At 34.1% G+C, this 13,613-nt stretch overlaps 2 protein-coding genes across 7 annotated transcripts; one reads left to right on the top strand and one right to left on the bottom strand.

The window, feature by feature from the left end:
- The first annotated feature begins 617 nt into the window (after positions 1–617).
- Positions 618–5,841, top strand: LOC126624634 (uncharacterized). Of its 6 annotated transcripts, none has more exons than XM_050293710.1 (12): positions 618–825; positions 1,249–1,425; positions 1,668–1,763; positions 2,059–2,162; positions 2,710–2,909; positions 3,134–3,256; positions 3,340–3,428; positions 4,298–4,403; positions 4,482–4,579; positions 4,813–4,966; positions 5,151–5,231; positions 5,461–5,602. In XM_050293710.1, the coding sequence occupies exons 2-11, from the start codon at positions 1,318–1,320 to the stop codon at positions 5,183–5,185; spliced, it is 1,113 nt and encodes a 370-aa protein (XP_050149667.1). In that variant the 5' UTR covers positions 618–825; positions 1,249–1,317; the 3' UTR covers positions 5,186–5,231; positions 5,461–5,602. The 6 variants fall into 6 exon arrangements, 5 of the variants coding, with proteins under 5 accessions (XP_050149667.1, XP_050149665.1, XP_050149668.1 ...); XM_050293708.1 differs by having other exon boundaries at positions 4,813–5,058; positions 5,330–5,469; XM_050293709.1 differs by having other exon boundaries at positions 619–825; positions 4,813–5,058; positions 5,461–5,841.
- A 4,889-nt stretch (positions 5,842–10,730) lies between these two features.
- Positions 10,731–13,613, bottom strand: LOC126622784 (protein SCARECROW-like). Its single transcript, XM_050291504.1, has 2 exons — positions 12,657–13,613; positions 10,731–11,480 (listed from the first exon to the last, which is right to left on the bottom strand). Exons 1-2 carry the CDS (start codon positions 13,611–13,613, stop codon positions 10,731–10,733), a joined length of 1,707 nt encoding a protein of 568 aa, XP_050147461.1.

Here is a 13,613-nt window from a genome sequence, read left to right on the forward strand (position 1 = left end):
AGTCAAAAAGCGGAAGCAGCTCAAATCAACTTTCAAAAACTAGCTTTTTTTTTTTTTTTTCAAACACTAGTGAATAATACCATTTAATAAAAAAATTAAATACCAAATAAAACCCTTGCACTCTAGGGGAAAAAAGACAGCCACCTTCAATTTCCTGAAGAATCAATGGGTTACAAAAAAGAAATAATATCACATCCAACACCATATTAGTTTTAGTCATTTATTTTATCCAAACACAATAATTTTACATGAAAATTTATCAGATACTCATAAACTTTTTTATTTATTTTTTATTTATTTATTTTACGCTACAAGCACTTTTAAACTAGAATATTTATCAAATACTTAATTATTTTATTTTATAATTATATATTCTCGTAACACAACAGAAACATTTTTCTAAAAACAAAACCAAACTAGTGTAAGAGGAAGATTTAAGGCTTTGTAAATTTCATAACCATTTTATTTGTACCGTGGACTTTCAATTTAGTTTTGAACCTCTGCGTTGACAAACTCGAACCATAAAATTTGTTACATTTTCTGATAGTTTTCTCCACCTAAATAAACAAAACAACGTTAAATTTGACCCAAAAATTGCCATAAAGCAAAAGTGGTACGCTTCAAAAGAATAGAAGATTTCCTGTACCGTTGAAAAAAAAATGGATGCAAAACTTTCCTTTCCTATATTATTCCTGCGCCTTCTTCGCTCCCATCTCTCGTTCTCTCCAATCTGTGTGAATTTTTTTTACCATCTTGAAGAAAAGCTCAAACGGGTCGCAGCGTTTACAATTCTAATTTGAATTTCTAAGACTCCAGTTAGTGAAGGTATTAGAAATCTACATTTTTTTTAATGTTTTGAATGCATTTGATGTGTAGAATGAACATGAAGATGATTTGTGGATCTGGGTTTCTCTTGTTTCTGGGATTTTGTCATCAAGTTTTAATCTTGAGATGCTTAAATGTTTATATTGTTTTTTATTCATCACGAACGAATTATGAATCATTGAAGGGCAAGGGGGATTTTGGGTTTATCATGGATTGGTGGTTTGAGATATTGAAATATGAAAACTTTCCATTGGAGACAAGATTATGTAAAATGATATAATGTTGGGGAAGTTTGGTATTTTTGGGTATGTGACAGTGATTTTTGTGGGATGATCCCATATGTTTGTTTCCTTTCGTTTTCGAGTATATCTGATCTTCTTAGTGTTTATGTTTAAGTGATACTGACGCTGCACTTGAATTTAGGTGCCCGGACAAAGAAAAGGCGAAAGCTATTGAATTGGTTGTCTCTTGGATGCTTGGTTGCGAGTGAAAATGGCGTTGTTTTTTATGAAGAAAGCTTCAACAGCTGAGTTGGATGCTTTCTATCCTATTAAACCAGAATGCCAAGTTGACATCCCGAAGACGCGCTTTAGGCTCAGGGTATGCCCTTTTCACTTCATTTTGTTGCTAATTTATCTTTTAGCTCTGTCTAACAGAATTGAGTTCAACCACCTTATGGAACAGTTTAATTATTGCTGCTAAGATAACTTCCTAGTGTTTTTCCATTGAAAAGATATGGTTATGCACCACCAATGCTCAATCGCAAGATTCACAACATGATTACTTTATTGTACTTGTGATAAACACGTGTGATTTATGCTTATAAGCATCGCCTTTTGCAGGCGGGGAAAACTCTTAGTGAAAGAAGATGGCATGCTGCCTTCTCTGAAGATGGTCATTTGGATATAGCTAAAGTGCTTAGACGAATCCAACGAGGGGTAACCATCCGTTCATTTGTAACTTCTTTTTGAGTTAGGATCTATTGTTGGAGGTGGGGGATTGTTTTATGTTTCTATGTGTGTTTCGTCACTTGTGATATTGAGTTGTGTCCCCAACAAAAGAAAAAAAGTAGATGTTAAATTCTGCGTGTAGGATATAGCAAACACATCATATATAATTTTTAGCCTTGCTGGTGTTAGGTACACCATATAATGCTCCTTTGGTGCACTCAAATTTCAAATTGTATGTGTAAGATATATAGTATATATCTTCTTACTTCATTTGTTATTCTAGGGTGTCCATCCTGCAATCAAAGGTGTAGTTTGGGAGTTCTTGTTAGGTTGCTTTGATCCAAATAGCACCTTTGATGAACGAAATCAGCTCAGGCAGCGCCGGAGGTAAAACATTTTTGTTTTTTGCAATCTAATATGTAGAAGATGGCTCTCAAATTGAACATAACCTCATGATTCTGGATCCATGGAAAGATCCTGGTTCTTTAAGTTTTGAATTGCTCTAGAGTAATATATTTTGGTAGCATGGATGGTTACGAGATGGGGTTGTACGATTTTTTCCTTCACTTGGTTTTGGGTGTTAGACCTAAGTCTGTGCTGTAGTTTTTTGGTAGATAAAGAGGGGTGCAGGTGAAATGTGAGGTTAGTGAGGCTTGGAAGGGGTAAAGATTTTATTTCTAGTCTGGCATCACTAGATGGTTTTTCATATTCTAGTTTCCCCTTACATTATTTCCCTTAACAAAAAAAAGTCCCAGTGGCATGCTGTCCATCGACTCCATCTTACATTATTTTAATTTAATATGGTGACTTAATGTATAAAAAAAAGTCGTACCCAGTGCACAAGGCTCCCGCTTTACGCAGGGTCTGGGAGAGGTGAATGTCGGCTAGCCTTACCCCCATTTATGGTGACTTAATGTATAACATACAATTTTAGGGAGCAGTATAACAGATTGAAAGCTGAATGCCAGAAGATGGTTCCAGTTATTGGCAGTGGAAAATTTATTACAACGCCAATCATCACGGACGATGGCCAACCAACAGAAGAATCAGAAAATGGCAATATGACAGGGGCTGCAAACCATGCTTCTTCAGACAAGAAAGTGATTCAGTGGAAGCTTTTCTTGCATCAAATTGGTACATATCTGCTGCATATGTGTTGCAAAACTACAAAATTTGGATAAGTTGTGAACCATACACGTTTGAGTATCTTATGCTTATTTTACCAAGTGTTCACTTTTAGATTTTTTCTTTTTCAATACTTTAAGTTCTGAACCTTTATCTATTTTGGTATCTCATGATTATTTTAACTTATGTTAACCATTAGAAGTGGTTACTCAACTGGGGGGTTTGGCTTGTAGGTTTGGATGTTGTTCGCACGGATCGAGCACTTGTCTTTTATGAAAGTCAAGCTAATCAGGCAAAACTTTGGGACATTCTTTCAATTTATGCTTGGGTGGACAATGATATTGGTTATGTTCAAGGTGAATGTCTCTGAATCTCAAGTGATATTCTATCAAAGTTGAACAGTATTAAGTGACATTTTATAATGGGCACTTTTGAGCAGGAATGAATGATATATGCTCGCCAATGGTAATTCTTATTGAAAATGAAGCAGATGCCTATTGGTGTTTCGAACGTGCTATGCGAAGGCTGGTATGTTTTACTTCTTACCTTATGGTACTATTATCGGTTGCTTGTTTTGATAGACCAGTGTTAACTGCCACTTTTTGCTGTCCATTATCCATGAACTTGTTATGAGTGATTCCGAACAGGTAGGATAGTGCGACCAGTTTAAACTGAGATCTAGTATTTGACTAGAGCAATTTCGGTTGTCGTATTCTTTCTGTAGTCTGAGTCCTGACTACTCAAATTGATCATGTAGACTAGAATGGACAGTTGAGAAAGGTGTACCGAGAATGGATGTGAGGGTGTTAAAAATTAAGATGGATGATTGGCAGACCTAGAAGGTATTTAGGAAATTGACTCTCTATAAAACACTGTAAATGGATTCCTAAAATATAATTAGCGTAAGTTCTCTAGCCAACAGATACATGAATGTTGGCTGTGCTGAATCTGTCAGGCGCTGCACTAGTAAATAAAGGCAACATATTCAGCATTAGGCATCAAAAGTCAGATACAAGTTACAATTAGGCAAGTTTCAATGGTTAAATCAACTCTTAAACTTATAGTCAAGTTAAATGTGGCATACTTAACCTTAAATTATACTGGAAAAGGAGTTCTAACTTTGTTCTGCTGAACTGGATCGGATTCCAACATCTACTAAAGACTCATCTGGTTTCATCGATGGTGTGTTTAATTCCCTTCTGATAGAGATCATGCATGACAAGAAACTAAGAAGTGTTAAGTTGTCTTTTGGGGGTCTTGAGGCTGATTATTTGTCTTGTTCATTTTTATTATTTACTGATGACAAATTTTCTTTAAATGATTTGTTAGATGATTTGTGCTTGTGATATGCTTCTGTTAGGGTATAATTCAGATTCCTGCTTTTGTTTTGAAAACAGCGAGAAAATTTTAGGTGCAGTGCAAGTTCGATAGGGGTGCAATCTCAGCTGGGTACACTCTCCCAAGTAATCAAAACTATTGATCCTAAACTTCATCAGCACCTTGGTAATACTTCCTCTGTGCATGTCGACTAACACAGGTCCTTCATACTTAGCTAAAACTCCATTTCCATCTAATTGACAGAGGATCTAGATGGCGGGGAGTATTTATTTGCTTTTCGCATGCTAATGGTCCTGTTCCGAAGAGAGTTTTCCTTTGTGGATGCACTGTATCTTTGGGAGGTGAGTAGGAAAACTGTACTTTTGCCGTACTGGATTTTTTTTTATTATTGAGACATATATACTTCCAGGATGATGGATGAGATATAGTTTGAGTTCACGTTGTCAATTTCTGATGTGAATTCGAACTTTAGGTCTTGTGGATCTCAATGTAATTAATGTATTGAGGGGTATTTTTTTTTTCTTTGCTTTCCTTCATAAGCTTGTTTTAAGACAGTAATATAGATTGGTTTCAGCTGATGTGGGCCATGGAATACAACCCAAACATTTTCTCATCGTATGAAGGTCCGAGTGGGGGTGCTACACCACCAAATGTAAATGACAAAGAACTAAAGCAATATGGCAAGTTCGAGAGAAACATTGTGAAGACGGGATACACAGAACAACATGGTGCACTTTCCGTCTTTCTTGTTGCAAGTGTTCTTGAAACCAAAAATAAGCAACTTTTAAAGGAGGCTAAGGGTCTAGATGATGTTGTCTCGGTCTCTCTCTCTCTCTCTCTCTCTCTCTCATGTTCCAATGCACATTCATACTTTTTTTGTTAACTGTTAACTAATCTTGTACTGGTCTCCAGATCTTAGGTGGCATAACCGGAAATCTGGATGCTAGAAAGGCATGTAATGAGGCATTGAGAATTCACAAAAAGTACTTGAAGGTATGTGTTCATCTAAAGCAAAGCATAACCAGGGCACTTTTTTTTTATTTGGGGATTGTGAGATTTTCGAAAACTTGATTATAATTCCTCTTCTCCAGATAAAGAAAACACAAAAATAAATTCCAGATAACTGCTTCTTCGAAAAGATTTCTAGAGGAGTGAGCATGGTAGAGGAGGCTCTTTCCTTGATTTAGAAACTGAAGGATTTCTTCTCCTTTTGCTCTTGCAGACCGTAAAGTCATAGATGTTTTCCTGGGGTATCAACTTTGTTCATCGAAATTTTGCACCCAAGCGATGGCGAGTTGGTGACACGGGCAAACAGCTACAATTTTTTGGTCACTTTTTTCGTTATGTTTTCTTTGTAGCTAGCCCTCTCTCTCTCTAAAAACCGGGCATGGTGTCATAATTTGTAAAGTCATAGTTACTAGGGCTCATAGAATATAAGATTTTGAATGAAACGTTTCCGTGAGCTGCCATTGTCTGGTTACATGGTAGCAAAGCACAAAACAGAAACAAATGTGAGCTTTCACTTTTGAGATTCACCTTGGATGTGCTTGTATTACATTGTATTGTATTCTTCGCAATTATCGACCAACACGAATTTTGCCTCTGCCGTGATTTTATTTCGAAAACGATTGCGAAGCGAATTTTCATGAACCGATGTCGATGGGAGGCACAGCTGCTGGTGGTGTCTCACCATCTTCACAGCATCTGGCACACTGGCCTTGTCCAAACTACAGTTTTTATTTTTATTTTTTTGTCAGATGATAGATTTTGTTAGATTAGAAGTTAACTTAACCACTGACGGAGTTTGAGCCCACGATGTCATGCAAAGGCTCAACTCATTTTCACCACTGTGGTAAATGGCCACTTGTCCGAACTACATTTCATGAGCAACATTTTTTGCTGGCATCAGGGCACCCTGCATCCAAAAAAAAAATATTTAACTGATTTAATTAGAAAAAAAAAAAATGTTGAACAATTGCGAGATGTTATTGGATTCTAGCACTGCATAATGACCTTTTATGGACTGATAATAACAGGTTTCTATGATTTTTTAAATACGAAACGAATTAAAATAAGCAAGTGATTTACGTTCAATTAACCATTTAACAAGTTTGTTGAAAATATGGCAGCATAATATGTCACACTGTCAGGTAAAAGCAAGTCATTAAACAATGACCAACCATTTCACATGAAGGTAAAAAAACCCATATAAATCCTACGTTCGATATTCCTTCAGACTAGACTTGGCAATTTTTGACACGACACGAAAACGACACGAAAATAACGGGTTTCGGGTCAACACGATAACTTATCGGGTCACTATCGGGTGACCCGTTAAGAACCCGTTAATAACGGGTTCTTAACAGGTATACACGCGGGTAACACGTGGGTAACCCGTTTCGACCCGTTAAGAAAAAAATTATTTTAATAATTTTAAAGTTTAATTACTAAAATATTTATTATAAAATACAATAGTCATATTAATATATACAATATATTCTATATTAAATATATAGTTTTGTATTATTGTTCTATATAAATTATAAAAAAAAAAAAAATTAGTCATTATTTATTTTTATTATGAGACTTCTTTATTATCATTACTAGGATAAATTTTACATAACATATTCTTGTCCAAAATTAAAATATACTGGTATAGTATTTGTATATGCAAGAACTAAGAAGACATACATACAAGTATGAAAAATGTGAAAGAATATATAAACACTCGTGATTTATCATTATTCCTCCACGAATAGATAATTGTTACACTTATATTATCGTTTAGATTTTTTAAATCCTTCAAACCCTCATGAATAATGTTTTTTATTTGAGGGCAAAATTAATAAAATTAATAATAATTATTGTAGAAGTGTAAAAAATGTAAAAATATATATATAAAATCACTCATATATAAAAAAATGTAAATGCCTTAAATTAAAGATCAAATTTATTCATTACATTCTTATAGGGTCGAGGAGTGTATCTGTAAAAAATCATCAAAATCAGAGATAAAATAACCGTTAAATTATGATTTTTCGTTTATAACCGCCGAAAACTTTTGTTCCATTACGTAATCTCTGAATGTTTGTTTTTTACGATTTTTTACATATGCGATCTCGGAATGTGTACAAATAAGTTTGACGGTTGGATCGTTAAAAAAAGTTTCATAGAATGCATATTGCGTCAAAACGGTAGATTAAGCAAACACTTAGAGTTAATATTATACTTCTATTAAGTATAAAATAGGTTTTTGTGGTATCCACTAGTGTAAATACTTTAAATTAAAGATCAAATTTATTCATTACATTCTTATAGGGTCGAGGAGTGTATCTGTAAAAAATCATCAAAATCGGAGCTAAAATAACTGTTAAATTGTGATTTTTTGTTTATAACCGTCGAAACCTTTTGTTCCGTTACTTAATCTCTGAATGTTTGTTTTTTATGATTTTTTACGTATGCGATCTCGGAATGTGTACAAATAATTGACGGTTGGATCGTTGAAAAAAGTTTTGTAGAATGCATATTGCGTCAAAACAGTACATTAAACAAACACTTAGAGTTAATATTATACTTCTATTAAGTATAAAATAAGTTTTTGTGGTATCCACTAGTGTAAATACTTTAAATTAAAGATCAAATTTATTCATTACATTCTTATAGGGTCGAGGAGTGTATCTGTAAAAAATCATCAAAATCAGAGATAAAATAACCGTTAAATTGTGATTTTTCATTTATAATCGTCGAAAACTTTTGTTCCATTACGTAATCTCTGAATGTTTGTTTTTTACGATTTTTTACGTATGCGATCTTGGAACGTGTACAAATAATTTTGACGGTTGGATCGTTGAAAAAAGCTTCGTAGAATGCATATTGCATCAAAATGGTAGATTAAACAAACACTTAGAGTTAATATTATACTTCTATTAAGTATAAAATAAGTTTTTGTGGTATCCACTAGTGTAAATACTTTAAATTAAAGATCAATTTTATTCATTACATTCTTATAGGGTCGAGGAGTGTATCTGTAAAAAAATCATCAAAATCAGAGATAAAATAACCGTTAAATTGTGATTTTTCGTTTATAACCGCCGAAAACTTTTGTTCCGTTACGTAATCTCTGAATGTTTGTTTTTTACGATTTTTTACGTATGCAATCTCGGAATGTGTACAAATAAGTTTGACGGTTGGATCGTTAAAAAAAGTTTTATAGAATGCATATTGCGTCAAAATGGTAGATTAAGCAAACACTTAGAGTTAATATTATACTTCTATTAAGTATAAAATAAGTTTTTGTGGTATCCACTAGTGTAAATACTTTAAATTAAAGATCAATTTTATTCATTACATTATTATAGGGTCGAGGAGTGTATCTGTAAAAAATCATCAAAATCGGAGCTAAAATAACCGTTAAATTGTGATTTTTCGTTTATAACCGTCGAAAACTTTTGTTCCGTTACATAATCTCTGAATGTTTGTTTTTTATGATTTTTTACGTATGCGATCTTGGAATGTGTACAAATAAGTTTGACGGTTGGATCGTTGAAAAAAGTTTTGTAGAATGCATATTGCGTCAAAACAGTACATTAAACAAACACTTAGAGTTAATATTTTACTTCTATTAAGTATAAAATAAGTTTTTGTGGTATCCACTAGTGTAAATACTTTAAATTAAAGATCAAATTTATTCATTACATTCTTATAGGGTCGAGGAGTGTATCTGTAAAAAATCATCAAAATCAGAGATAAAATAACCGTTAAATTATGATTTTTTGTTTATAACCGTCGAAAACTTTTATTCCATTACGTAATCTCTGAATGTTTGTTTTTTACGATTTTTTACGTATGCGATCTCGGAATGTGTACAAATAAGTTTGACGGTTGGATCGTTGAAAAAGGTTTTGTAGAATGCATATTGCGTCAAAACAGTACATTAAACAAACACTTAGAGTTAATATTATACTTCTATTAAGTATAAAATAAGTTTTTGTGGTATCCACTAGTGTAAATACTTTAAATTAAAGATCAAATTTATTCATTACATTCTTATAGGGTCGAGGAGTGTTTTTGTAAAAAATCATCAAAATCGGAGCTCAAATTACCGTTAAATTGTGATTTTTCGTTTATAACCGTTGAAAACTTTTGTTCCGTTACGTAATCTCTGAATGTTTGTTTTTTACGATTTTTTACGTATGCGATCTCGAAAAATGTACAAATAATTTTGACGGTTGGATCGTTGAAAAAAGTTTCGTAGAATGCATATTGCGTCAAAACGGTAGATTAAACAAACACTTAGAGTTAATATTATACTTCTATTAAGTATAAAATAAGTTTTTGTGGTATCCACTAGTGTAAATACTTTAAATTAAAGATCAAATTTATTCATTACATTCTTATAGGGTCGAGGAGTGTATCTGTAAAAAATCATCAAGATCGGAGCTAAAATAACCGTTAAATTGTGATTTTTCGTTTATAACCGTCGAAAACTTTTGTTCCGTTACGTAATCTCTGAATGTTTGTTTTTTAAATATTTTTTACGTATGCAATCTTGGAATGTGTACAAATAAGTTTGACGGTTGGATCGTTGAAAAAAGTTTTTGGACCGCCAGCAATAGATAATTTTGTAGTAGTGAAACCTTAAATTTATTTAACCGTTAATTGTTATTTACACTTTATTCTTCTGATTGAATTTCATTTTTAAAATTTTATTTTTTGAAAACATGATCATCTGGTGGATGTAAGAAGATGATATCACGTTTCGATATTTACGATTAACTGAAATATGAGTCAATGTCATATAATTTGTAGAAACTTTATAAACATCAAGCAATATTTTCACTAACCGTAGAACTCTAAATATAATATCAACGATCCAACGATCCAAACCGTTCATCTACCTGCACCCTCTAATAGATCATGTTTTCAAAAAAGAAAATCTAAAAAAACGAAATTTGATGAGAACAATGAAGCATAAATGTAAACAACAATCAACGGTTAAATTTTGATCTATGATTTATATGATTATAGTGGCGAATTTCGAAGTTAAGCTCTTCATGAAAGTTATAAAGCTTGTCATTACGAGTGTTTATATATTTTTTTCTATATTTTTTTACACTTCTACATTAATTAAAAAACTATTAAAGACTTTAGGTAAGCGAAAATATACTTAAAACAAAATTGCGTTTTTATGTTTTGGATGTGATAATATGAAATGTATATACTTATTTAGTATTATGTTTTTCATTTGATTATTTATTGGTTTAAAATATATTTTCCTTAACGGGTAACGGGTCGGGTCATATTACCTGTTAATATTATCGGGTCGATTTCGGGTCGGGTCATTTTACCCGTTTATTTTAACGGGTGTTACACGACACGACCCGTTAAGATATCGGGTATGACACGAAAACGACACGAACACGGAAAACACGACACGAATGCCAAGTCTACTTCAGACCCTCTCCAATATTGCTTGTATAAAAAATTGGGTAGTTATATCTTAGAAGCATGAGAGCATGTCCATGCAGAAGCAACATACAAACTAGTATCCTTCCACCCAAGCCTAATAGTGCCATCTCCTTGCACAAGGTTATACCCATGTGTAGGAGGAAACATATTTAATATCAACTGTGCTTGTGCCATTGAATTCCCACTCATCCCTACTTGCATGAACTCACTTCTGGCCCCAAGCTCACTTCTCCACTGCCGGAACTTGTCTTCACCGCTTCTCGCCGGCCCTCCAATCGCCAATATGTTGTTGATTTCTCTATAAAACAGGCAGTGCTCCACCTTGTGCCGGTTAGGGTTGTCACTAGGCAAGTATGATTCTAGTGAATCGAACATCGTCGAGTAGTAATGTAACGACCCAACAAAACGGTCCAAAAATGAGCCACTATGTGACATGTCTTGCTCTATTAGCGTGATAATCCCTGGTGCTAATTCTTCAATGAATCTCATCGCTTTCCAATCGGGGCCAGTTGCATCGTACAGCGAGTGTTGCAGCCAGTGCACGGCGAGGGTCTCCCCTCGCCGTACTTGGACCATGGAAGCATCTACCTCACCAACTTTCCTGACAATTGGATGAAATTCGAATGACAGTCCGAGTCTCCTTGCAAAACTTGAGAGTTGCTTTCCGGTCTCCAGCAGGATTTCCGATGATGTGCCCATGCCGGTCATTCTCACATGTGGAGGACCCTCCATGCGTGTGGCGAGAATGTGAAACAAGGCTGGCCATTGCAAACCCTGCACACAATATACATCGAAGTTAGTTAAAATTATATAACACGAGAGAAATAACTTATTCCTGCAAAATCACAGTTTGACGTATATGCAAAAATAACTCATTAAATATAGGGATAGTTTAGTTGCAGTCCTTGTCCCTAACTGTTATAGGCTCAAACCTTATGCATTTTAGATTTTTTATTGAAGTCCCTCTCCTGCTACATAAATGACATAATAATAAAAGAAATGCAAAAATACTAATAAAGACTCAACCCTTTTTTTTTCTTTCATTTACACTACCAATTTAATCATTCAAAATTGCTTATGGGTTTTGATAAAAAAATAATAATAATAATTGATTATGGGTGCATTCTAGATTATAAAAAAAATTGGATTTTATTTTATTCTTTTATTTTTATAAAATGAGTACATTTATATAATAAAATTTGGCTACATTATATATATATATAATTGGTACATTTACATAAAAGAGTGGGTACGTTTTATATAGAAAACAATGGGTACATTTTATATTAAAAAATAATTGGATTTTACATTAAAAAAATGGGTACTTTTACATAAAAAATGGTACTTACAAAAAAAATAGGGATACATTTTACATATAACAAAGTGGTACATTTGTAAAAAAAAAATAATGGGTACATTATAAATAAATTACGGGTACAAATAAAAAGTTAAAAAATTATGAGTACAAATAAAAGTTTAAAAAATAAGGGACAAAAAGAAATCAATATATGGGTACAAATTAAAATTTAAAAGAAAATTGGTACAATTTAAAAAAGGGTTGCAAATTAAAAATGGGTACAAATTAGAAATAGAAATATATGATAAAAAGTTTAGCCATAATATAATATACCAAATGTAACGTTTCTAACACTAAATGAATATATTTAAAAATAAAACTTAATTATCTTGACATGTAAATTTTTTTTTAATAATTAATGACGTTTATTAAAACTGAAGGACCTGATCAAAATTTGAAAAGGAATAATGTTTTAATCAATGGAGTAGAAAAAATAAGGATGAGAACCTAATTTTTTCTTAAATATATAAAAAGAAAATATTATGAGCACATTAAACTGTGATTGGTAGCTAGGACTGTAGGAATGTCTAATTCTAATGGAAGGAGGCAAGTATTATCCGTAAAGTACCATCGAAATTTCGAACCATATGTACCTGCATGATGTCGAGGTCAAGAATGTGAACCATATCGTGGTGGTGAAAGGCCTCGAGGATGGCTTGGTTGGAAGTGAAGTGGGCAAATTTGATGAAAGGGGAGATGGTGTTGAAGACTTGAAAAGCACCATGAACGCTTTTGTAGTTGACCAATGGAGAGGAAATGCCTAACCATGAGTTGATAACCCTACTAGCCATGGCCTTGGCGAAATAGGCCACCACGCGCTCAGCGCATGATGGCCCGTACGGAGAGGTCATTTGGGTTAGCTCGAGGAGCATCCGATGGGCCTCGGGGAGGTTGTCAACGGAGATGGCAACTGCGCATTCGAAGAGAAGGGTGATTAGGGTTAAGCCATGCTCATCGAGCTTACTCATATCATTCCCTCCTCTTGCTCTTACGTTATTATTATCTGCAAGGAGTTGAAGCTCATTGCCCCGCTGGAGCTCATGAAGCTCATGCTCACCATAGCTTCTCCATGGGACTTTCCTCGGACTATTTAAGTCGGTGGAAAGTGATGACGGGACAAAATAGTCCTCAGACGTCTGTAACGTGTCATTGGCGGCGGTGTTGGCGGCTGTGGCGGGTTCTGGCAAGTCGTCGATGAGCTGTTTTGATATGTGCTCCACCCACAGAGATAGTTCACTCCTCTCCAAGTTTATAAACCGGTTCTCGACGGGCTTGGGATCGGAGTTGGGATTATTTTGGAAGCCATTGACATTAGGGTTGGGGTAATTAATCCAAGGTTGGTGGGATTGGATTATATTCACAGTCCCATCAGCCATTTGAAATTCTGGTTTCAGTAAGATTGTTAGGGAAAGAAAACGATGAAGGGGAGTGGTAATGAAGAGATGGAGTTTGTTTTTAAAGGGGGTGGCCGCATGACAGCAGAATTTTGGCAGTAGTTTGGTATGGAAGGGATGGCCGGCATATCCAAGACATACAGAAAAAGCTAACAT

Source organism: Malus sylvestris, chromosome 5, assembly GCF_916048215.2.
Source record: "Malus sylvestris chromosome 5, drMalSylv7.2, whole genome shotgun sequence".
Taxonomy (NCBI): domain Eukaryota; kingdom Viridiplantae; phylum Streptophyta; class Magnoliopsida; order Rosales; family Rosaceae; genus Malus; species Malus sylvestris.